The sequence below is a fragment of the Bubalus kerabau genome, chromosome X (assembly GCF_029407905.1).
Source record: "Bubalus kerabau isolate K-KA32 ecotype Philippines breed swamp buffalo chromosome X, PCC_UOA_SB_1v2, whole genome shotgun sequence".
Lineage (NCBI taxonomy): Eukaryota > Metazoa > Chordata > Mammalia > Artiodactyla > Bovidae > Bubalus > Bubalus kerabau.
Genome location: NC_073647.1, coordinates 94464527 through 94489969, shown reverse-complemented (window position 1 = coordinate 94489969; position 25443 = coordinate 94464527). Strand labels below are relative to the sequence as shown.

The following is a 25443-nucleotide window of genomic DNA, read 5'->3' as shown; positions in this document are numbered from 1 at the left end:
ATTCCCACCAACAATGTAGTAGTGTTCCTAAAGTGACTTATTTTTTTTTTAATTTCAGGTTGTCTCTTTGCATTAATATGCTCAGCTCAGAGTGACACTGGGGAAGCTGAGGCAGTTTAGCAAAATTATTAAGCCTCTTACCCCCCCCCCACACACACACAAAGATAAGAATTCTCCCTTATGGAATGGTTAAATGAAATGTGGCATATTCATTAAATGGAATACAATACAGCAGTTAAAGGGAATGAACTAGAGATATCAATAAGGATAGATCTCAAAATTGCTGAATGTAATCATTTATTGCACACAAAACAATATTACATTCTTCCTATGTAAGAGTATTTTTTAAAAGGTCTGGAAGAGTACATATCAAACCCATGACAGTGTTAACTTCAAGGAGGGAAGAAAGGTGAGTGAGATAAGGGACCAAAGGAATTTTTAGATTTTTCTGTAATGTTCTAAATTTTTAAAGAAAAATGTACTCATGTATTACTTGTGCAACTGCAAATATTAAAACAGGACACAGGGACTTCCCTGGTGGCCAGTGGTTAAGAATATGTCTTGCAGTGCAGGGGACATGGGTTCAATCCCTGGTCAAAGAAACTAAGGTCCCACATACTATGGGGAACCTAAGATTTCACATACCTCAGGGCAACTAGGCCAGTACACCGCAACTAAGACCCAGACCCGATGCAGCCAAATAAATAAATATTTTTTAAAAGGACACATATTTATATACATAACATGAATCAGATCAGATCAGATCAGATCAGTCGGTCAGTCGTGTCCGACTCTTTGCGACCCCATGAATCGCAGCACGCCAGGCCTCCTTGTCCATCACCAACTCCCGGAGTTCAATGAGACTCACGTCCATCGAGTCAGCGATGCCATCCAGCCATCTCATCCTCTGTCGTCCCCTTCTCCGCCTGCCCCCAATCCCTCCCAGCATCAGAGTCTTTTCCAATGAGTCAAGTCTTCGCATGAGGTGGCCAAAGCATGAATATAAATATGTAAAAATCTGATGTTGAAAAAAATAAGAGACGTACACAAAATTCTAATGATAGTTGTGTTAAGACAGTGAGTTTGTGGGAAATTATTTTCTTCTGTTTCTCTATTAAAAAAATTTTTTTTTTCTTGTGGCTGTAATGTTAATACAATAAAAAATTTAAATAAAAGAAGAATCCACCTTTATGCTGCTGACATAATATTACTACAGATTAGATGTGGTTCTTCAGAGGCAATGCGCTCTGGTACACAATTAGTGCCAGAAATAACAGCTCAACATGATTTACGTAAAAAATTTCAACTGTCCTTGGTGACAGTCTCCAAGATTCAGTTGGTCAATATAAACCCCCATTCTGCAGCTAATTCATACTGGCAGACACATGGGATCCCACAGTTCCTAAAAGCAGAGGGTCCTTTGGAATATCTACAAGACTTTCCTTCTTATGCTCAGGCCACCTGACTGGTTATGGGTTTTGAAAATTGTTCAGATCAAAAATACCTCCTCTGTGGTGTGGAACTCAGTTCCAAAAGCTGCTTCCTAAGAAAAATCTGACATCACCTGCACCCTACCTCCATGGTGATATGAGGTAAACTTCCATGCAGGCAACAAAGTTGGTCAAACTTCCCAACTTTCAAGCCAGAACGTTCATGTGTCACCCAACCACTTGTCCATTTGGCTTCCAAAACATATGGATCCTGCCTCAGTCAATAACAGAGCATACCAATACTTCTAGCCTTCATCAGAGAATAAGTATAGTCAGCTTCTGAGGTCCTGTCAAAGCCTGACTGTGAGAAGAGATATTTATGGAATATATTGTAAGGGACATTCTATCTATCCACTCCTTTAGGTGGCATTTTAAGTTGTGTCCTCAGACCGCCTTAGAGCACCAGAAGGTTACATGCCTGAACCATATTAGCTCGGCCCCTGCAGAAATGCTTTAATGTTATACCCTTGGCTTTTAGCCAGGACAGTTACAAGAAAGTAATATGAAAATCTCTTCTGTGTGCATTACAAAACTGTTACTGAGGACATTATCCGTTATGGTAAATCCCATATGAGAAATTTCTTATGCAATTTAGTGCCAGCGATGAACCATTATGTAGCTGGTAAAAATTGTAGTTCTGGAAGACTAAATATGAAAACGTGTTTATGATATGTTTATTGAAAAAAGCAACAACACAAAATGGTACATAGAATCTAATTGCAGCCATGTAAAATTATTTGTGTCTGTGGACAAGGATAGGAAACTTGAAAAAAGTTTTCATAAAATTGTAAAAGGCAAAGCTGAAAATTGTATGAGGGCAAATAGGATTACAAATTTTGTATTTTTTTCAAAAAATTTTGTTTGCTGGAGCGCTGTCTTTTCAAGTGAAAGAAAAAAGAATTTAGTGACGAAAGTCTCTATCTCTCTTGAGGAATGGCCACGTGTCTTTCATTCTGATAACAAGAATTGTGTAATTTACTGTGTTTTCCCTGTTCCCCTAGGCAGCTCAGGAGATTAATTTAATGTTCAGTCATCGCACACTAGCTGCTTCATCCTCTACATGCCTCTGATGATCTAGTTCTATAATCTGATGACATTTGTACTGTTTTTTGTTCTGGTAAAGTGCCTCAAATTCCTTATAGAAAGAGCAAAACATGAAAGAGTGCCCTTAGTTTAAGAGTTATACACAAAGAAAATTAGAAAAATATAAGAAAGCAAAAAGAAAAAAAAAAAACACGTTAACACTTTTAAACATTTCTTCCTATTTTTTCTCAACATATTTTAAACAAAATTATGAGCATATAGCATATAAAGTATCACATCTAGCTCTTTTCATAAAATTTTAAAATGCAAGCATCTTGGGGCTTCCCTGGCTGTCCAGTGGTTAAGACTCTACACTTCCACTGCAGAGGGCTCGGGTTCGATCCCTGGTTGGGGAAGTTCCACATGCTGTGAGGTGTAGCCAAGGAAAAAAATAAAAATAAAAAAGTTAAAATTTTAAAAAATAAAATACAAGCATCTTTTTGTGTTTTGGACACTCTTCTGATAATAAGCCTAGTAAATATCATGCCGTTTGAAGGTTGGAACCATAGAGGCCTACAGGACTGGTTAATGAGAAAGCTCAAAGATCAGTTCAAAGAGCCAGAATACTGATAGATGAAGCTTTGTGGACCTTATTCCTGCAGGAAGCCAGGACAGAATTTATATGGGTGTGAAGTGTAAGCTCAAGGCAGTCTAAAGCCAAAAGTTCAATCTGGAGTCTTGTACCCATCTTAAGCACCACAGAAAATAGGATTTTAGACCTAGGAGAGATTTTAGAGATCACCTAATACAAAATTCCCATTTTGCAAAAGAAAAAAACAAAGCCAAAGAGGTGAATTGATTTGTGCAGGCTCTGGAGTCAGCTGGCCCTGATTTGTATCTCTGCTCTCTCTCTTAGTAACTCTGGATCTTAAGTAGGTCCCTTTACCCTCTCTAAGTCTCATTTTCCTCTGTGAAATTAAGATAGTAATGGTATTTAATTTACATGCTTATTCTGTGGATTAAACCAGATAATCTTTGTAAAGCACTTAGCACTGTGCCTAATACATAATAAAAACTCAATAGGGATTTCCCTGGTGGTCCAGTGATTAAGAATCTGCCTTTCAGTGCAGGGGGTGAAGGTTCGATCCCTGGTCGGGGAACTAAGATTTCACATGCCTCAGGGCAACTAAGCCCTCTGGTCACAACTAAGAGCCAATGCAGCCAAATAAATAAATGAAAAAAAAATTAAAACTCAGTAAATGTTACTTATTAATAGTAGTGCAATTATTATCATTATTCAATTAGTTTGTGACAGAACTACAATGAGGACTCAATCTCCCAACTCAATCTAGAGCTCTTCTCACTACATCAGACTGACTTCCAGGTTTGGAAAGGACTGAAAGCTGCCTCAATCTTAGTAGTAGTGCCAACTCAAATCTACTTGGGGCTAAATCTTAGGATTTTAGTCTGGGGTGTACTTTATGCAAAAGCACGTAGCCTAGTGTCTGGAAATGTAGGCTCTTACGAAATGTTTATTAACTAAAAAGATTTTTAAAAACAACGACAGGGTTGGGAGGGTGTTGCTGGCTTCTAAGAGAAGAACATGAAATCTTTCACAGAAACACATAAAGAAGGACTTAGGGAAGAGGGTTACAAAAACGTGTATGTTCCATACTCGTCCGTGAAGACCAGGGACAAGCTGAGATTCTTTGAGCTTTCTCGTTATTTTTGTTAACCCCTGCATCTTTCACTATAGGTAATAGCAAAAGTCCTGTGCAAATCTTAGATAGGAGGGGTTTTTTCCAAAGCTGGGTATGGTAAGAAGAAGTGGGGAAATGTTTATCTCAATTCGGATGAATAAAGCCGGTTTGGCAGCAGGCTTGAGGGGTGGCACCCAGGTAGAAGAGTTGGTGGTAGCGGTGAAAGAGGCAAGAGAGCCAAGCCCTTTGACAATCAAGAGGGAAAAAACAAGTGGGTAAAGGGGAGCCAGTTGAGATCATCAACTTTGGGCTTGCAACTGGGAAAAAGCCCTTCCCCACCCATATCCTGCCATATTTCTGTTCATAATTTATGACTATGCCAGTTTTCTGGGGACCTGGTGTTGGTCCTCTTTTTTTTTTTTTTTATTGACGTATAGTTGACTTACAATGTTGTGTTTAATTTCTGAAGTACAGCAAACTGACTCAGTTATACATGTATCTATTTTTTTCATATTCTTTTCCATTATGGTTTATCACAGGATATTAAATATGGTTCCCTGTGCTATGCAGTAGGTCCTTGTTGTTTATCTATCCTGTATATAGTAGCTTGCATCTGTGTTGGTCTTCTATCCTGAAAGATGTCTCTTCTATTTTCCAAGGTTACCTTGTTAACTTTCTTTCTTGACTACTGCTGTGTATTCCAACACAGCAACAGTAATAAAGTGCATAACTCTGACCTCTCTAGATGCATGCTTTAAAGTCTTAGTGCTCTTACCATTCCATCGATCCTTCAGCTCACCCTCCCAAAGCATCTGGTCCGATGGTTTATGGTCATTTTCACCTGTCCAGAGTCCCAAGGTATACCCTCATCTTAACAGTCAATAAACATTTGTGGATTGATTGCAGAATTTGTACTCTAGTTGGGGAGAGAATATGCCCTCATGAAATGAAGAGCCATGTAACCACCAGCACAAAATGAAAGAATACAAACAGAGTTCATAGAGGCTTGGGAGGTGTAGAGTTGTTAAGTAATCTGTCAGGTTGGGTTAGTTGGGGAAAGTTTCCAAGGCGTGTAAGTTTTTAGACTTGAATTTGAAATTTAAGGTGATGGACATGAGTTGGTGGAGAGGTGGACATTTTCAAACAAATGCACAAAGGGAGATAATGCAAGATAACTCAAGCCAGGACAAGTGCCTGCCCCACCTTGCCATTTCCCTGTCTCAGCAGCTCTGCATGGTCTGCCACCACACCTGTTTCAGTTAGAAGAGAGCTCCTTGTGACCTAGTGCCCAAAAGGCTCCCCCCTCTACCAAATTCACTGTTTGTGCAGCCCTTACCAAATATCCCAGGCGTGGACAGGAAATGTCTGCAGTCATTGTGAGCAACTGTCTCCTATCTCTAGTCTGGACCTCAGGTGTGAATACACTGTCTTCTGTTTACCCCTTACATGACAAATGCATGTTGGAGTAAAAGAAGGTGGAAATATGTAGAACCAAATGGTTATGTTACCATGAGCAGACTAATATCACTTTGAAGGTCCAATGTGCTGTGGCCTCTGAGAAATTCTGGCTTGTATGGCCCTACAACCTTGATGGGAGGTAGGACTAGTCATCACAGAGCATGTATCAAGCCACACTGCCAATGGTGTAATTCTAGGCACTATACAGATAAGTTACATTACAGTCCCTATCCCTAGGAACTTTCTGTCTAAGGAAAAATGGGACATGGCTAGGCGGTAAATAAATATGATACATTTATTAAAACGTTCTCAAATGTACGAGTGCAATGTGATTTGATTCCTTATCTCATTCATTCGACCAACATTTATTGAATGTCTACTATGTGGGGTCGCAGAGATACATAAAACTTGTCTCTGCCATCAAGGAGTTCACAGTTCAGTGGAAGAGATACCTAAAAGCAAGGAATTACAGTATGATACAGTTTATGGTGTATAACATAAGCCTGCACAAAATGCTTGGGAATGCTTCCAGAAAAGGGAGAACTAATTATACCTAAGGGAGACCAGGAAGACTGAATAGGAGTTTTCCAGAATAAGAGACTTGGGGAAAGGATAATGAGAAGGAAAACATTCCAGGATGAGGAGGGAAAGGTATAAAAGGGTATGTATGATATTTCCAAGAAACAGTGCAAAACTCAGACTGATTGGAACTTAATGTGCCCAGTGAAAGAGAAAGCAGGAAAGGTAGCCTGAATCTGAAGAGCCCTGTATGCCTTGCTAAGGAGTTTGAACTTTATCGCATAGGGAATAGGGAAAATCAAAGGAAGTTTTAAGCAGGGAAATGCTAAGATCACATATAAGTGATACTTCAGTTCTCCTGCCTGCTAACTGTGTGACTTTGGGCAAGTCACTAAATCTCTGAGCATTAGTGTCCTTGTCTGTAAAATGGGTATAACAGGGGTATCTACCTCAGGGATGATTTGAGGAGTAAAGGAGCTAATGTACATAAAGCAATCAGCACACTGCCTGGCACATAATAAGTGCTCCATAAATTTTAGTTGTTATTACCAGGAGTGTTTCTTAGAAAAGTTATTTTGTTGACAGCAAAGAACATAAACAGCAGTTGGGAAAAACTTCATGGTAGGAGGTCGGCTTAAGGCGATACTGCAATTTAATCCACTGATAAATAAGATTTTGAACTGGGATTTGGATGTGGGAGGTTAGGGAGATGAAAAGACGAAGGGTAAGTCTAGCTTAGGAGACCGGGTACATTAGGACAACCATTAACCAAATTCAGAGATAAGAGTATCCAGAGGATAGGAGTGTGGGCGCAAGAACAGATAATGAGTTCTGTTTGGAACCTGTTGAATGAGAAGTGAAGCCGCCGAGGATGGGAACCTGGAGAATATCAATATTTGAGAAGAGGCCAGAAGAGTCAGTGGAGAAAACTGATTGGTCAGCAACCGCACTATCGGTGGGAACTGCGTATGCCGACTGGAGGGCGGTAGGGGAGACACTACGATCAGCTAACCACTCGTTTATATTCCCCAAGCCCTCTGACCAACTCCTCAACACTAAAACAACTCTATTTCCTCGTTAGTTCTTTGCTTCTTGTTTTTCGGTTTTCTGCTTCTTGCAGAGACCGCATTTTTTTTTTCCTTTTGCCCTCTTCTGACGGAAAGAGGGAACGGTCTAGCATCTCTCCACACGCTCATCTAGCGATCCTGAATCACTAGGGAGGAGGGAGGAAGGGGGTGGGGGAGGAAAATGATTTTCAACGAAAAGAAAAAGTCCGAGACCACCTCTAATAATAATAATTAATGTTCCCCCTCTCTATATCCTGCCACGCCGCTCTCCTGCCACCCTGATCGGGCTGACCGCGAAGTAGGACGGGAGATGTAGTCCCCATGCCGGACCAGGGTGGCACGACTAGAGAACTCGGTTTCCCAACCCGCTCTTCAGGCGCGTGCGCAGATGGCTGCCCTGGCGAGTGGTAAACAGAGACGTCAGGCGGGGGCCGCTGCTTGGAGCAAAACAAAAGGGAAACCCGGGGGGCGGGGGGTGGGGGGTTTGATAGGGGGATTGGTGCGGGAATTTGAGAGGCTGGGGCCGCGGAGACCTGGACCCGATAAAGAGGGGGGGGGAGGGGAAAGGCGGGGGGAGAGGGAGTCAGGGGAGGGGCAAGTGACGCGAGGGAGCGGGGCGTGGGGGAGGGCAGTGATCCGGGTGGAGGAAATTCAGGAGGAGTGTCCGGGGGGCAGCAACTTAAAAGGGGGAGGGAACTGCGGCTAAAGAGGCGTTCTGTGATGGGAGAAAGATTTGTGAGGGGATACGGAGCCTCAGGTTTAAAAGAGCAGGAAGCTGAGAGGTTAGGAGAAAAGTGCCTTCGCTAGGCGGAGGTTACAGGTGGTGTCTCAGAAAGAGCTCCGAGGCTGCAGCCTGTAGCAGAGAAGAAACGGAGAACTGTGTGCAAGGGACAGCTTAGGATCAAGCATCCAGGGGTGAGGGGAAGTTCGAGACTTTCTGAGGACTGGCAGGAATGTGCCCCCTGGCCCTCGTTGCTTCCCCCCTGAGGGGAGGCATCGCTAGGGACTGTGGCAGGCTCCTCTGAACGCTGAGCGGCGGAGGTCCAACTTCACGTATGGATCCAGTAAATGAGAATTCAGCCAGAGAGGCTGCCGCGATCGTAGACCTCGATCCCGACTTCGAACCCCAGAGCCGTCCCCGCTCCTGCACCTGGCCCCTTCCCCGACCAGAGCTCGCTCCCGAGCCGTCCGAGCCGTCCGAGGTGGAGTCAGGTCTGGGAGAGAAGGTACACCCGGAGGGGCGCTCGGACGGGCGCACCCAGCCGACCCTGTTGCCCGCCAGGCTCCCAGACTCGGCAGGGGGTCCCCAGCCCGGGATCCTGGGGGCTGTAACAGGTCCTCGGAAGGGAGGCTCCCGCCGGAATGCCTGGGGAAATCAGTCATATGCAGAACTCATCAGCCAGGCCATTGAAAGCGCCCCCGAGAAGCGACTGACACTGGCCCAGATCTATGAGTGGATGGTCCGCACGGTGCCCTACTTCAAGGACAAGGGTGACAGCAACAGCTCAGCAGGATGGAAGGTAACTATGATCCCCCTCAATACCTATCTGCCCCTGGTTCCCACCCGTCTCCTTACTTCTACTCTGCCTCCCCTTTTATACCCCTACCCCAGAGATCCACCTTCCGCGGTCAATTAGACAAGCGTTTACTTAGGACATAGTATATGCTGCTAGGTGCTTGATGCTGAAGGATCACAATGAATAAGACATTGTCCTTGCCCTGGAGAAAACTGAATTCTCTGCTCACTGCTCAACACTCCCAGCACTTTGGCTTGGGCTGCCCAAAACACTTATCCCCACAGAGAAGTCTTTATCCTATGTACAGCGGGAACTGTGTGGATTCCCTGCAGGAACCTAGCCTTCCCTCCTCCCCCACTTCCCACCCCAACACCTTTTCTCCCATTCCTGTGGGATTACTTGGATTCCCTGCTTGCCTCCCAGTACCTCAGGGTAGAAGTACTGTTCTAGGATTCTGCTACCCAAGAAGATGGAATGAATTGGCGAAAGGTAAAGAGTGATACCCCCGTGGGAAGGAAGTGGATCTGACACACTAAGAGAAAAAAAAAAAGGAGGGGTTGCCTCAGTTTACCCTATATAATGCTGAGAAACTCTCCCTAGTCAGGAGCTATCCAAGTTGTGGGGGGAAGTTTTCATTTGCTGTTGAGGAATATTCATGGGAAAAAATAGGGCTCTGACTTTAGAACATAAGGTCGGGGGTTCCCTTGGCTTCCCATGAGGAAACTGCGAGGAGGGATTGCACTAGATGCTCCGAAAGATTGTCCTGAGAAATATGGGACTCACAAAGTTAGGGAGCTTCAACTCCTACTGACGCCTTGTACTCCAGTAGGTGGTGAGACCAGCGTGCAAGGAAATACGGAAGGTTGAGTGAGCAGAGGGTCTTCTTCTAGGTATAAGACATCGAGGGATTGAGTCTGCAGTATCCCTTGGGGTTGGGCAGAAAAGAAAGCAAGACAGCTGACTGAGACCCTTGGCACTATTTCTGGGTAGACTGCCACGCCACAGTCGCAGCTCATAAAGAGCTCCCCTCCTTGGACCCAGCCTGCACAGCTGTTTTTCTTTTCCCTTAGGTTCATTTTCCAGGGTAGAAGAAATAATCATGAGTTGTTAGTTATGCTGTGGGAGTGTAGTCCCTCCTTAGAATTTACACTTATATTGGGTTTTCTTCATTTACAAAGTAGTTAAAAATTTTAATCTTCACAGCAGTTCTGAGATTCCACATGTTATGTATTAGGAAACTAAGGTATAGAATGGTTGGGAAACTTGCCAAAATCGATAGAATGAGGACTTGAACTCAGGTCTAACTATAAATCATATACTCTATCTGCTAATCCACGCTGCCATGGAATGATGGCAAAGCCAAATCAGGCCGAGTCTGGAGCCTGCAAGGCTCTCACCCCTCACTCCCTACCCCCAAGCCTGAGCTGGCTTCCCTGGTGATATGCCAAGGTTACCACCACCCCACCAGGGGGCGGCACTCACTTAGAACAAGAAGGCGTAATTTAGGTGGCTTGGGGAGCAACCAGCAGGTGCCCTCCTTCCAAGAGGTAAAAACGGTAGGCTTCTAGGGAGCCAACCTCTCCAAGTAAGAGGCTGTAGGAGGTAGTAATTCCAAGGGCTAAAGAAGAGGGGATGAGCAAATGGCACTCATGGGTACCGAGTATAGGGAAGGGAATGAACCTTCTCAGTAGACCCAGAGTTAGAAGTTGGAAAAGCAGGGGGGAGTGGGGAGGGGGTAGAAATCACAGTGCCAGAAGTAACTGTGGCTCTTAGTTACTAAGAGCCCAGGCTGGATGGACAAGTGTGATTCTCTGAAGGAACCCAAAACATTAGTGCGGCCAGAGTAGTTGGAGTGCTGTTACTGCAGGGTCCCAGGGAGACAAGGAGTTCTTCGCTAGAGAGCCCTGGAGCAAGAGGCCACTTAAGAATATTTTCCCAGGCAAAGGCTCTCCTTATCTAGAGCATCTGGCTGAAACACATGAAGTGATTTCTGACTGTCCATAGCCTTAGCCTCCTAGTTGCTCCAAGGCCTCTGGGCTCTTCCCAAGTTTCTAAACACTAAAGAGCTTCATGTGGGAGGTCAAATGCCCCTAAGTTTAGAGTTCCTATGCAGAAATTCCTGACGAGAAGTGGGGAAAAGGAGGTAAGAAAGAGAAGGGAGGTTCCTGAGGGGTGGGGGTGGGGTGGGGGTGGGGTGGTGCGGGGGTGGTGGGGTGGGGGGTGGGGGGTGAGGGGGTGGGGGAGGCCCTGCGGATACAAAGGGATGGTGCAACTAGCCTGGAGCAGCCAGTAGAAATAAGCTGCTCTAGGGGTTCAAGAAGCTGCCAATCTCAGCTCCCTGGGCCCCTGGGAAAAAAACTTATCTCTAGCAGAATATCAGCAGCGAGGGAGGAAGGAAAAACAGAGCTTCTAGTACCCAAGGCACTCAAGAGCTGACGGAGCTTCAAGGGGAGATTCACCATTCTTCACCCAAGGGCCACCTGTCAATCAGGCAACAGATATTGATTACGTACTGGGAGCTTGGCACTCTGAGGGGGCCACTGCAGGAGGGCTGCCTACCTGGACAACATGTCCTGGCATTTACAATTGATAATACAAATTACTTGAAACTATAAACAACATAATATAGATTTGGGGAAATTTTGTGTGGAACAGATGAAAAATACTGAACAAGAAATCTGGCTGCAGAAGTCAAGCAACCACTTTAGGAAAGCGAAAGGACTGAAGGTTGATCTTGACAAGCTAGTAGAATTGAGAGGGGGTAGCTCCTTCTCCGGACAAGGAGGGAGGGAGGGAGGGAGGGGCCTGGTGTATTTGAGGCACAGGGAGAAGCCTGGCCAGAATGTAGTTGAGGGTGTGTGTCAAGGAATCTGGGAGGGGGGGGCAGTGGAAGGAATCAGAAAAAAAAAAAAAGGAAAAAGGAATCTGCAAATCCTGTAGAGTGCCAGGGCCCAAATGCCCTGTGTAGAGTGGAGCACCAGCCAGGCTAAGGTTCCAGCCCCTCAGCCTGTTCAGAAGACTGACTCAGGACAGGGTGGGTCTGTCCTGGGCTGCTGCTGTGCCACTGTCCTGTAAACTCCACCCAAGCTTGCACTCAAGGAAAGGGGTGGAGCTGTGGAATGCTCTTTCCCACTGGAGCCTAATTCTTGATGAACTAGGAGTGCGTCTTTCCAATGCTTACAAGCCCCAGGCAGCCCCCAGAGACTTGGGTCCGGTAGAGGGCTGTGAGCTTTTCAGGGGGAAGTGGGTGCAGCGCCCTGTGAATAGGTCGAGGCTCTGGTTGTCTCCCCGCCCTCTGTGCAGAGAGGTCTGGCCAAGAAGCTTGTCTTCAGGTGGGAATTGTGTGTGGTCTCCTCCCCTGCCACTACCTCCCACCCCTACTGTTGCCTGTTTTCCCCTCGAATTTGACTAACTTTGCATCTCCAGGACCGCCCCCCCCACCCCGGCCACGCCCCAGTATCCTTTTTGACTGGACTGCTGACCACTGACCTCCCTTTCTTGTTGCCTCTGCCCGCTCCAGAATTCGATCCGCCACAACCTATCCCTGCATAGCAAGTTCATCAAGGTTCACAACGAGGCTACTGGCAAGAGCTCCTGGTGGATGCTGAATCCGGAGGGAGGCAAGAGCGGCAAGGCACCCCGCCGCCGGGCAGCTTCCATGGATAGCAGCAGCAGGCTGCTCCGGGGCCGCAGCAAAACCCCCAAGAAGAAACCAGCTGTGCTGCCCGCTCCACGTGAAGGTGCCACTCCAAGGAGCCCTGCTGGCCACTTTGCCAAGTGGTCAGGCAGCCCTTGCTCTCGAAACCGAGAGGAAGCCGATGCGTGGAGCACCTTCCGTCCACGAAGCAGTTCGAATGCCAGCACTGTCAGCACCCGGCCCTCCCCCAGGGAGCCGGAGCCTGAGGTGCTGGCAGAAGAGGAAATGCCAGCCTCAGCCAGTGGCTATGCAGGGGGTGTCCCTCCCACCCTGAAAGAAGATCTGGAGCTGTTAGATGGGCTCAATCTCACATCTCCCCACTCGCTGCTGTCTCGGAGCAGCCTCTCTGGCTTCTCTTTGCAGCATCCTGGGGTTCCGGGCCCCTTACACACCTACAGCACCTCTCTCTTCAGCCCAGCAGAGGGGCCCCTGTCAGCAGGAGAAGGGTGCTTCTCAAGCTCCCAGTCTTTGGAGGCTCTGCTCACCTCTGATACGCCACCACCTCCTGCCGATGTCCTCATGACCCAGGTAGATCCCATTCTGTCCCAGGCTCCAACACTTCTGCTGCTGGGGGGGATACCTTCCTCCAGTAAGCTAGGCACGGGGGGTGGCCTGTGTCCTAAACCCCTAGAGGCTGCAGGCCCCAGCGGTCTGGTTCCCACCCTCCCGATGATAGCACCAGCACCACCTCCAGTCATGGCGGGGGCTCCGGTCCCCAAGCCCCTGGGGGCTCCTGTGCTCACACCTCCTACTGAAGCTCCAAGCCACGACCGAATGCCTCAGGATCTTGATCTCGACATATACATGGAGAACCTGGAGTGTGACATGGATAACATCATCAATGACCTCATGGATGGGGACGAAGGACTGGACTTCAACTTTGAGCCAGGTATGGCCCATCTTAGTCATGGCAGCATCTCACAACCTATTCCTGTTCCTAGGTGTCCAGCTAGTCCTGTGATCTAGCAAGGGGAAGATTGAGAACAAGGGGTAGCTGGAGGTCCCAGGGAATTAGAGGGAGGACGTCCCATTAGAGTGGCATAGTTTCCAGATGGGACCTCCAAGGCCCCTCAGCAGCGCTCACCGCTACACGGAAGCACGGGAGAGATGGGGGAGGGGCTGTCTGTTTTCCTTAATGTGGTTCTTGCTGATGGAAAGTTGTCATGCCCCCAGATGAGCCTCTGACCTTGTCCTCTGTTTTTTCTTCCCACAGATCCCTGAGCCATGGCTGGAAGCTTCATTCCCTGCTTCAGAGACAGAACCAGGCGTGCCCATATCCACTCTTTACCCTTGACCCCTCCCAGGGAATTTGGGACCCTGCTTTAGAGCTAGAGTAGGGTCTGCTCACCTGGGTACTAAGAAAATTATAAAGATATAGCTGGGGGGTGGGGAGGGAGAGGGGAGGGGAAGGGGAGAGGGTTTATTCTCACTGTGCCAATTAGGGAGCCATCCTCGGCTCCCCACCCCACGCATTCCCACCCCATAGATTTTGTAGCATGGGCGGGCAATACTGTTGGAAATGTGAAGTCACCAGTGGCCTTACCCCTGCCTTTGGGAGCAGGATTTTTTGTAGAGTCTTATCTGAGCTGATCCAGGCTGGATTGAGCTTGAGATTTTTATTCAGTGGCCTCTTGGGCCAGTGGTGTGGGATTGGGGGTGTAACAGGGATCTGGAAGGGCCAAGGTATGAAGCCTGGAGTGGCTGTGGCTCACCAAGCCAAATCACCCTTGGAAGACTACAGATAACAGAAAGGCTTTTTGTAAACCTTTAAAGAAATATAAACACGTAATAGGGAGATGTTTAACAGTGGCAAGGTGTTAGTGATGGGGAGAATGTTTTTTTTCTTTTTGGAAGGCTTTGCCATAGTCACCTGATGCAAACACTACAGATATTATTCCTGGAAACACGGGGGAGACAGGGGAGAGAACCCTAGGCCTGCAGAGAGCAGGGGGCAAAGGGAAGAGCTCCCATGAGGACCAGGTCTAGAACATGGTCTGCGCTGAACTAGCTTGGAGTTTCCCTGAGGAAAAGCTAAGCCAGGTGCCTTCATCCTGTCACCTTGTGCCTGGGAGTGTGTGGTGGTGGGGTGCAGCCACACTCTCTCATGACCCCTTGTGGGTTAGTGCTATGGTGGGAGAGTGCAGTTTAGGGCCTGGAATGAGTCTGTGGCCTGGGAAGGGGATGGGAGGGGGGAGAAGAGAAGGAGGGAAGGATTTAGGGTGGTAAAGTTAGGCACAGAGACCTCCCTGTTCCAGGCCCCAGACAGCTGTCCCTGCCCTTCTTCCCCTTGCCTGACTGCAGGGGTTATGGGGAAGTGTGTGTGGTGGCAGGCAGGGGGAGGGGCAGAACAGGGAAGGGGGAGCTGGGGAGCTTGGCTGAGGGTCTGGGAAATGAGCAGGGATGGAGGAGAATGTAGATCAGGTTTACTAGCACCTGCTAGGGAAGGCCATCTGGGGCTCATTCTCCACCCTAGCCCCCAAAGCAGTCCCTCCCCCAGTCCTCTTTGCATTGTCCCCTCCCCCGCCCCTGCTGTGGGTTCCCATCATTTCCTGTGTCAGCGCCTGGCCTACCCAGATTGTTTCGTGTGCTAGATTGGAGTGGGGAAGTGTGTCAAATCAATAAATGAATTAATTCAATAAATGCCTATAACCAGCTCTGGTTTCTGCTGCCTCTCTGTTCCCCTGTGGATAAGGAAGGAGCCGGGATAGGGACTGCCCAGAGGCAGACTGGTGGGGGGCAGGGGAATTTCAGCCGGGGACTTGGTGGAGTACGGTGGGGGAGGGAAGATGCCCATCCCATCACCTAACCCCAGCAGGAGTAGGCGGGCTGTGATAGGCCTCCCAAGGGGAGGTTGTCTGGTCGGAAAAGACCCCACCCCCTACTCTGTCCCTCAAAGGCTTATTGTACTATACTTCGCTGCCTTTCCTCACCCCCCACCCATGTGCTTGCCCCTGCCCTCTCCTGCTCCTACGGATCCTGAGAGCCTCCACAATGCCTGGGGCAGATTTAAGCCTTGGTGTCGATATTGGGAGAAGTCTTTCTTGAAAGAAGGAACCTCACATTAAATGCCAGTGATTTCATTGCAGCTCTCACTTGGTCACTTTATTTTGTTCGCGATGTTTATCCTTCCTACTGACCAAGTCCGCTCTGGTCTTCAAGACGGGAGCCCTGGGAGTGGTCCCCTCTTCATCTGATCGTCCTGATGATTTGGACTGGAAAAGGAAAGGGTCAGTAAGTAAAAAGGCCCCTGCAGAGAAGTTTTCTACAAACTAGGGCCAAAGGCAGGACCAAAGAGGTGAGAGGCAGATCTTGGGCATGAATGTTGGATTTGGGAAGGAAATTCACCCCAGAGAGCCGGGGCAGAGGAGCCTTCAGTAGACAGGTGGGGAAAGGAGGCTCCTGGGACAGACCATGTTTGGTAAGGCTTACTGTGAGGTTCGCAGAGGATTCAATTGGAACGACTTTCTTGGCTTCTTGGATTCTAAGCATTTTCATTCGACTCCTCTCCAGGAGGTCACATTGTGTACGCAAGGCATCTAGGAACCAGGGAAAGTCACCCCCCCCCAACACACACACACACCTGTGAGTACTAGAGACCTTCCCTACCCATCCTGGCCCTTCCATCATTCACAGGATCACTTGGAGTAACCGGGCCTAAAGCTAGGCTGAGAAGTAACCCAAAGGTGCCTAAGCTTTACTCTTTTCAGTGGGAATCAGGACACCAAGATTCTAAAAGCAGAAGATGAAGGGAAAGATGGGAATGAGATGGTGGGGATAGGGAGATGTACTGAGAAGATGGCTGAGAAATGGCAAGGAGGAGTGAGTGAGACACACACATCCACCTGGTTTGAGCCAAGCACCACTCCTGAAGTGGACCTAGACTCTAGACCCCTTTACCTAGGATCCTGTGATCCTACCTGACAGACTACACCAGCCCCAGCCTATATTCTCAATCACCCAGCTGAATCCAGTACCCTCCACGTTCCTCCTTCCTCCATCATGCTGCTTACCAATAAGCTTGGGTTCTGGGTTCTCCAAGAGGGGCACAAATGCTTTGTAGGCACTCTCAACTGTAGTTCCTGTGAATACAGTAGTGCAGTACACCCAGCCCCGTCACCCAGCCTCTCTCTTCCAAAGCCCAAAGTTTCAGGACCCTAATACTCCATACTACCTTGGGCTGGTGTAACTTATTTCCTCCCCTCGGGTCCACCCCTCAGCCAGGTCGGGGTGGGGGTTGGGGGCACAGAATGTGCTAATTTAACCACTGTCATGAAGGCAATGCTCTTAGGCTTGACTAGAGACAGTCAATTTGGATCTGGTCGAAGGGGCCCTTATTTGAAGGATTGGATTCACAGTCCAGCTTTGGGGCCTTGCTCTATCTCTGGGGAATGCTCCCAAGTCTCTACCTGGTGCCCCACGCTCCACCTTACAAATGTAGTAGGTGTTTCGAGCTGTAAGGAATTTGTTGGCAAAGTCTCCAGGAGTCTTCATTAGAAAAAACAACTTCATTGTCCCTGTTTCATCACATAAATCGGTGGTTTCTGGAGGGAGGCCACAGAGTAATTAAGGCAGCTAAGGAAGGGGAGCGGGAGCGAAAGGGGCCAGTGATCCTATCCAGAACAGGCTGAGGAAGCTGCAGGGATTCAAGGAGCTCTCTTCTTGCCACCAGGAGGACTTGGGGGCTCGAAGTAGTAGGCTTGATGACCCTACTACTTCAGACCCTTGGCCATGAGTCCCCTCCCCACACTCCTCACCTGTTGTAGGCAACCCCACTTTACAGCGGGCATAATGCAGCAGCAGAAGGACAGAACAGTTAGTATTGGCCAGAAACTTCTGATTATCTGAGAAGAGACGGGATGGGGCATGTGGCCCTTCCCCAGTTACACCATCCCTGTGCCCTCCACTGCCCCTCCAACACCCCCAACCCTACACATAGACTCCAGCTCTGTGATACCCCTCACCTCCATGTTTGATAAAGATGAACATGCTCTCAAGATCTTCTCACTCTTCAAAGAGAGCCTTGATATGTCATGGCAGAAGGAGGGTGTCCTAGAGGCCTTGAGGGGCCAAGTGGACCCATAAGATCAGGGGGCTGGAGAGGCAGATGGATTACATTGACTGAGGAGGCCCAGACTGGGCAGACAGGAGAGAGCTATGGGCAGTTGTGGATAGCCAACATCCCTAGGGGTGGGGCCTGAGGCTGCAGCTGAGGGATTATGAGGTCAGAAGTGCTATGTGTGGCAGAAGGTGGAGGAAGGCTAAGGGGAGAAGAACCTGGGTAGGGTCTATAAAAATGTGTTGAAAATGGGGGCAATGACAATAACCAAAGAAAATCAGGGCAGCATGGTAAATCTTACTCTAAAATGGGCCCCAGAAAGAGTGTAGGACACCTAGAGTGAAGTCTGTTTCTGGAGCAGCTCCTTCCTAGGGAATTTGTAGAGCCGTTGCTGCCGTGGCAGAGCCCATGGCTCCTGTTTTGTGCCCTCAGTACTGTGCCTCCCACCCTCATTGGATCCCACGTTTCCCTTGTTCCCCACCCCAACAATAGACATCCTTGATGATTATCAACAGAAATTTTATTTCTCATTAGTTTCTGGAACAATTGAAGAGTAGATGGAAATTGGGAGGGAGGGACAGCAGAAGCAATATGGTGAGAAGGAAGGGCTGGACTGGGGGAGATGAGAAACATGGATCGGCCCAAGGGGCATTTCTCAAGTAGGAGATATTGAATGAGGGGGCAGTGATAGGGGAAACAAAATTCAAAATCAGCCATGGGCAGCGAGGTGAGCATTGGACCCAGGTTGGCTGGACAAGGGCAAGTTAGCACAGTTTAGGGCTCCAGGACCTTGGGTTCTTGCCAGGGCCTCAGGGCTCAGGTTTCAGGGTGTAACATGGAGGAGCCCAGTAGGGGCTGTGCTGGCTGCAGGGGGAGCCCCCAGGCCCTTCCCCTCCTTTGGGGGGAATCTCACTGACGTGGCAGAGCCGTTCACTGTAGTCTGGCTGCAGACTCTCGGCCAGTCCCTTAGATACACCACTCCAGGCCTAAAGACAAATATCTCCAGGTCAGGGGTCTGTGCCAAGGGAACTCTCCTGATTTGCAACCACTGTGATTACAGAAGAGACACACACACTCCTGGCCCCCCAATACCACTGTTTCCATCTGCCTCAACCAATCTAGGATCAGTTCTTCTCGGTGTCTCTCTGTGTCGAGCCCATCCCCCAAATGGCCGGCCACATCCTGACTGTTAGTGCAGGCCCCTCTCCCCTCCCTTCCTTCCCCCATGCTCTGTCTAGCTGGCAGGCAGTTGGTGGCAGTTGACACACTGAAGTCTGCGCATGACAGTGTTCTCACCGAGAAGTTTCCTTGGTATTCAGTAACCAGATCCTCTAGGTTCTTGAGGGTAGGAATTCGGGGCATTGTCCTGAGCAGGGAGAAAGAGGGAGTAGGAGCACATCAGTCACACTCTTTTATTATCCTTCTCCCCCTTCTCCCACATGGAATGAAATGATTCTGTGTTGCCTGTGCCTGCATCTTCCTTTCACCCTCATGCCCTCTTGGGTGATCCTCTTGGGTGATTCCTTACTGTCCGCCTTCTGCTTCTGGAGACCCTGTAATAACCCTCCTCTACTATTCCCAGCACCACCACCCCCCACCTCATTTTCCTGGGATTTGGAATTCTCACCGTTCCAGCCAGCAGTACACACAGATGAGGCTCACAATCAATCCCATGGAGCCAAGAGGGATCAGCACAGCTTCCAATGCAAACAACGAAGGATTTTCTGGATTCTCAAGATTCTCTGTCGAAAAGAGGAAAGGAAAAGAGACCTAACATTTGTAGTACCCCTACTACGTGCCAACATTTAGAGTGCCAACTTGGTGCCAGACACTGTGCTAAACACTATATGTGTGTGTATTCAATCCTCACAACTCCTGAGGGGCCAGGGAGCAATTATTATGTCCATTTTACAAACAAACAGAATCAAAAAAGTGAGTGATGTGCCCAAGGTCAAAGAGGTAGGAAGTGGCAGAGGCAGATTTAAACCTTACATTTGCCTGGTTCCAAAAGCCATCTTTACCATGCAGGCTTTTTGGAAATGCTGCAGGGAAATCTTACACATTCTGTATCCCCTTTGAATTACCCCCTCAGCCTCCTTCTCAACCCACTCCCCCTACTCTAACAACACACTGATCCAACACTACACAGAAAAATCCTGCTTCCTGGGAGTTGGAGTTGAACAGTGAGGGGAGATGGGCCACCAAGTTTGGGGTCTTAGTGGTAGGGAGGCAGGGCAAAAGACAATGGTGTAAGAAATGTTGGGGTACTCGGCTCATGGGTCAGGGTGATGCGTTAGGTCCAATTTACCTTTTGAAGTATTGCTGCCCCAGTGAATTGGGTAGCTCCAATCACTCCAATGCTGAGCACTTCCGCAAAGTGGGTTATAACGGCTCCGAACACGGAACGTGTAGAGTTTCTGTGCATCCACGCTAGGCAGAGAGAAGCTATGTCTGTGGTCCACGGATTGTTCCTTGAGGAGAAAGAGAGTAAGGGAAAGATGGGTGTTTATAGAAGAAGGGAGAATGAAAACTGCTGCACCCACTCCCATCTCACATCATCTTCTGGTTCTTCTCAGTTTCTCCCTCCTCTCTTGACTATTCAAGTCACACTGCTACCTTCACTGACCAGAACTGAATGCTTTTGTTTACTTGCCTTTCTGGTATTGGGAAGAGTATGGGTAGGGAAACCTTAAAGAAAACTCAAAGATGAGGAGAGAGAAAGGAGTCAGAGGAGGAGGGTGGAAGGTGGGCGGGGGAACTGAGAAGCAGAGAGCAGGAGCTGGGGACCAGCATACCTATTGGCTGATTGAATCCTTTATCCCTACTTGCTCGACCTGGGCTGCTATCCCCACTCACTCACCGTCCAGCTTCGGTCCCGGTCACTCCGGTACTGTACCAGGTGCTCCAGACAGTGGTCCAAGTATCTGTTGCTCCAGCTCAGTTCTAGCTGGAATTCACTCAGGTTGTGAAGCGTCAGGTTCTCCGGAGCCCAGGGGATCACTGGAGATATGTGTGCATGTGTGGTCATTTCCCTGACCCAGATAAGTCAGGATCCTGAAGGTAGTGCCCCTGAGCCCTCCTCCCTTCTCCATTCTATCCCTCACCTCCTCTTTTCTGCCACATACACTTATGGTGAAAGAACACCACTTTAAATACTCCAATACCCCACAATATCCTTTGACCTTCCTTTCCAACTTACCCAGATCCTGCAATTTTAGCATCTGTTTGGGCTGCTTCCTGTGTTCCCGTGGGTCCTGGAGCTGGACAACAAACGTTTCGTAGAGACGGATCTCCTTTTTTCCAAACCAACAGCCAGAAGTGATTCCTTCAGAGAATAGATAGTGGCCACACTCCTGGAGTTTATCATCACCATTAAAGTTCCTGTACCTAGAGAAGGTTTTCAAGGGAGCATAACAGTGAGGTAAATAAACCTGGGTACTCCAGATTTCCACAGCCCAGCCTCGGCTCCTCTAAACTGATTTATGACTTACCCCATGAGAAAATAGTGGAGAGCTTAGGGTGCTGGCTACTCCCTTTCTTGGTCCCCACACAGTCTTTTCACATCTAGTCTTTCACATCACCTCCTCCTCCCTCCACCCCATCGTCCCCCCCACCCCCGCCTCCTCTCCCCTTCTCATACCCATAATGCAGAGTCAGGTTGTTGGGCTGGGGCTCAGAGCTGCTGTTCCAAGTGCAATTCATATACTCCACATTGAACACAAAACACTGAACCTCTGGGAGGGGCAGAGTGGAAACATCGAGGGTCCCAGCGGGTGTCGAAGTCAGGAAGAAGTCTAGGTTGGAGAGAAAGTGAAGTGGGGGAGGGGAAGAGAAGACAACATGGTCAGAAGCAGAAGCAGAGTGAAGCAAGGAACCCTTCCCTTGCCCTCCCTACAGTACTTTTAAATTCTGCCCGCATCCTTCTAATGCCCGGTGGCAGGTTGCAGGATTCTGTGCGCCCCCCTTCCCACAGCTTCCCTTCTCACCAACCTCCTCCAGTCCCAGGTTTCCCACCAATGTCTTCATTGCCACTGGGCGTGAGGAACTTTGGGTTCAGCCCCACCCCCAGCAGAGGTAGCTGGAGAAATAAGAGGGATCTGAGTGGCAACGGTGGCTTCAACATGGCGCTTACTCTTCGTTCCCTGGGTGTTGACTGTGTCAGGAACCTGGGCCCCTTACCCACTACCCCTCCCCACCCACACATTTCCTTCTGTCATAACTTCCGGTGGAAAGAACCTTAGAAACCAGGGCTTTACGGAGGGTGTGGTGAATGTCTGCTATGACACAGGCTAACTCCTCCAGGAGATGAGGTGTTAATCTAATCTGTAGGTATAACACCACCACTGTAATGTGGTGTTAGGTAGAGACTAAAGCTGGGCATCCACTATTGTCACAGACTCAAGAATCCTCAGACTACCTAGATCCTGGGAAGGATCTGTTCACCACCACCACCATTCCCAATCACCTTCTCATCTAAATTGTTTCATCCCATAGAGTGGAGGGTCTGAACCTCCCCTCCTTCGATGCTAAACGTCTTCCTTGACTCAGTTACCCTGAAACTGCTATCAAAGCTCTACTGTCTTAGGCTGGACAGAAAATGCAGTCTTGGCTCCCATGAGCACATCTATAGCTATCTTTCCTCTGACCTAATCCAAATCAGAATATCCATCCTTAGCTGTTTCTAGAGCTGGGTCCCTGTGGAGACTGGCAAGGAGGTCTGACTTACAAGAAGATTTCAGAAATGAAAGAACAACAATGCTACCTTCAAACTCCTCATCTTGCCCTGCATCTGCTTCTCTTCCTGTGTCTGTATCTCATTTAATGGTATCATCACCCTTTCAATCACCCAAACTTGAGACCTCAAAGTCATTATCAGTTTCTCCACCTTCCTCATCCTGAGAATCCGATCAGCTCTCCTGTTGTGTGTCTCCTAGGCATGTCCTCCTTTCTGTGACCACAGCCACTGTGCTAAATCAGCCTTTTATTCCCTCTAATCACCATTAGTACTAGAACCCACGAACTGGCCTCCCTTTCTGAAGGCCCCCTGCTCTCAAATCCATTCTTCATTCTGTTGCCAGATGTACCTTCCCCCAAACACAGATCTAACTGGAGACTCATTTACATAAATTGATTATTTAGTAAATATTTATTGAGGCTTTCATATGTGCCAGGCACTGTGCTTATTTTCTAAACCATGTTAATTTTCCGTGGATCAAAATTCCTCAGGGTTAGCTCAAATGTTACTTTCTCCAATATGTCTTCATCTCCCCAACCAGAATTAGTCTTCCCATTGATTCAACAGCATTTTGTTATTGTTACTTTTATTTGTTATTTGCTAGTTTTATTATTTTCTATTTATTGTTGACTGACTAAGATCAAATCAGTCAATCCTAAAGGAAATCAGTCCTGAATATTCATTGGAAGGACTTAGGCTGAAGCTGAAATTCCAATACTTAGGCCACCTGATGTGAAGAAGTGACTCATTAGAAAAGACCCCGAAGCTGGAAAAGATTGAAGGCAGGAGAAGGGGATGACAGAGGATGAGATGGTTGGATGACATCACCAACTCGATGGACATGAGTTTGAGCAAGCTTTGGGAGTTGGTGATGGACAGGGAAGCCTGGCGTGCTGCAGTCCATAGGGTTGCAAAGAGTTGGACACCACTGAGTGACTGAACTGAACTGATTTATTGTCATCTGTTACTTTTATTACAGCACTCTATCTTTTCTCTAAAAGGCAATATCATTATAGAAAGAATGTCAAGAGTCAAGAAAAGTACAGTATCATTTATATGTGAAATCTAAAAAAATACAATAGAAAATTACCTGGCAGTCCACTGGTTAGGGCTCAGGACTTCCTCTGCAGGGGGCACAGGTTTGATCCCTGGTCTGGTCGGGGAACTAAGATCCTGCAAGCTGCTTGGTACGGTCAAAAAAGAAAGAAAGCAAAAAATACAACCAACTAGTGAATTGTTGGTTCAATTTATTTATTTAAAAAATAAATTCAACTTATTAAAAAAAGAAGCAGATTCATAGATACAGAGAACAAACTAGGGGTTACCAGTTGGGAGAGGGAAAGAAGAAAGAAAGGAAAAAAGAAAGAAAGTGAAGTCACTCAGTTGTGTACTGACTCTTTGCGATCCCATGGACTGTAACCTACCAGGTTCCTCTGTCTATGGGATTTTCCAGGCAAGAATACTGGAGTGAGTTGCCATTTCCTTCTCCAGGAGATCTTCCCAACCCAGGGATTGAAACCGGGTCTCCCGCATTGTAGGCAGGTGCTTTACCACCTGAGCCACCAGGGAAGTCCTGGGAGAGGGAAAGGAGAAGGGAAATATAGGGTAAGGAAGTAAGAGACACAAACTTATGTATAAAATGAGCTACAAGGATATATTGTACAATATGGGGAATATAGCCAATATTTTATAATAACTAAACTTTAAAATTGTCAATCACTATATTGTATGTCTGTAACTTATATAATATTGTACATCAAATGCAGGTCAACTTTAAAAAGCAAGAAAAAAAGAATAGCAATGAGATGATACACTACTTAAAAAAAGAGAGAGGAAGAGAGAGTTGAGAAAAAAAAATCCTAATCTCAAATGTTACTCAGTAGCCTAGTTTCAAATGTTACTCAGTAGCCTAGTCTCAACTGTTACTCAGTAGCCATACAACACAGGGCAAGTGAACTTCCACTCTGAAAATCAGCTTCCTCAACCACAAAATGGATACAATAATATCCCTAACACTGGTTTTTTTGGAGGGGGGGGTGGGTGGATTAGAGACAACGTCTGAAAAGCATCTGACACTTAGTAGGTGCCTCTCTCGATAGAGCAAGGATTCTTAACCTGAAGTTCATGGACCCTTAGAGGATATATGAATAAACTTCAGGAGAGGGCCTAAGAATCTCCCTACAAAGTATCTAGTCTGTATCAGTTCAGTTCAGCTCAGTCCTGTCTGACTCTTGGGGAACCCATGAACCGCAGCATGCCAGGCCTCGCTGTGCATCACCAACTCCCGGAGTTTACCCAAACTCATGTCCATTGAGTTGGTGATGCCATCCAACCATCTCATCCTCTGTCATCCCCTTCTCCTCCTACCCTCAATCCTTCCCAGCATCAGGGTCTTTTCAAATGAGTCCGTTCTTCCCATCAGGTGGCCAAAGTATTGGAGTTTCAGCTTCAACATCAGTCCTTCCAAAGAACACCCAGGACTGATCTCCTTTAGGATGGACTGGTTGGATCTCCTTGTAGTCCAAAGGACTCTCAAGAGTCTTCTCCAGCACCACAATTCAAAAGCATCAATTCTTCAGCGTTCAGCTTTCTTTATAGTCCAACTCTCACATCCATACATGACTACTGGAAAAATCATAGCCTTGACTAGACAGACCTTTGTTGACAAAGTAATGTCTCTGCTTTTTAATATGCTGTCTAGGTTGTCTAGCTTTCCTTCCAAGGAGTAAGCGTCTCTTAATTTCATGGCTGCAATCACCATCTGCAGTGATTTTGGAGCCCCCCCAAAATAAAGTCAGACACTGTTTCCACTGTTTCCCCATCTATTTGCCATGAAGTGATGGGACCGGATGCCATGATCTTCGTTTTCTGAATGTTGAGCCTTAAGCCAACTTTTTCACTCTCCTCTTTGACTTTCATCATGAGACTCTTTATTTCTTCACTTTCTGCCATAAGGGTGGTGTCATCTGCATATGTGAGGTTATTGGTATTTCTCCCGGCAATCTTGACTCCAGCTTGTGCTTCTTCCAGCCCAGCGTTTCTCATGATGTACTCTGCATATAAGTTAAATGAGCAGGGTGACAATATACAGCCTTGCCATACTCCTTTTCTTAGAAAGTATCTATTTTGCATATCTCTATGCGCATTTTTTTCTGGGAAGAAGGGCCTTAGCTTCCATCAG

The 25443-nt window shown here is 47.5% G+C and overlaps 3 protein-coding genes across 5 annotated transcripts; 1 reads left to right on the top strand and 2 right to left on the bottom strand.

Moving 5' to 3' along the window:
- The first annotated feature begins 7886 nt into the window (after positions 1-7886).
- FOXO4 (forkhead box O4) lies at positions 7887-15120 on the top strand. Of its 3 annotated transcripts, none has more exons than XM_055564550.1 (4): positions 7887-8777; positions 12295-12999; positions 13255-13360; positions 13685-15120. In XM_055564550.1, exons 1-4 carry the CDS (start codon positions 8313-8315, stop codon positions 13690-13692), a joined length of 1284 nt encoding a protein of 427 aa, XP_055420525.1. In that variant the 5' UTR covers positions 7887-8312; the 3' UTR covers positions 13693-15120. The 3 variants fall into 3 exon arrangements, with proteins under 3 accessions (XP_055420525.1, XP_055420524.1, XP_055420523.1); XM_055564549.1 differs by having other exon boundaries at positions 13148-13360; XM_055564548.1 differs by having other exon boundaries at positions 12295-13360.
- A 231-nt stretch (positions 15121-15351) lies between these two features.
- On the bottom strand, positions 15352-17615 carry CXHXorf65 (chromosome X CXorf65 homolog). The gene is made up of 6 exons (XM_055563999.1): positions 17433-17615; positions 17226-17312; positions 16878-17012; positions 16482-16550; positions 15901-16007; positions 15352-15683 (listed from the first exon to the last, which is right to left on the bottom strand). Exons 1-6 carry the CDS (start codon positions 17455-17457, stop codon positions 15561-15563), a joined length of 546 nt encoding a protein of 181 aa, XP_055419974.1. The 5' UTR covers positions 17458-17615; the 3' UTR covers positions 15352-15560.
- A 422-nt stretch (positions 17616-18037) lies between these two features.
- IL2RG (interleukin 2 receptor subunit gamma) lies at positions 18038-21747 on the bottom strand. The gene is made up of 8 exons (XM_055563708.1): positions 21518-21747; positions 21168-21321; positions 20727-20914; positions 20388-20527; positions 19836-19998; positions 19155-19269; positions 18824-18893; positions 18038-18513 (listed from the first exon to the last, which is right to left on the bottom strand). Exons 1-8 carry the CDS (start codon positions 21729-21731, stop codon positions 18337-18339), a joined length of 1221 nt encoding a protein of 406 aa, XP_055419683.1. The 5' UTR covers positions 21732-21747; the 3' UTR covers positions 18038-18336.
- Between the last annotated feature and the right edge of the window lie 3696 nt (positions 21748-25443).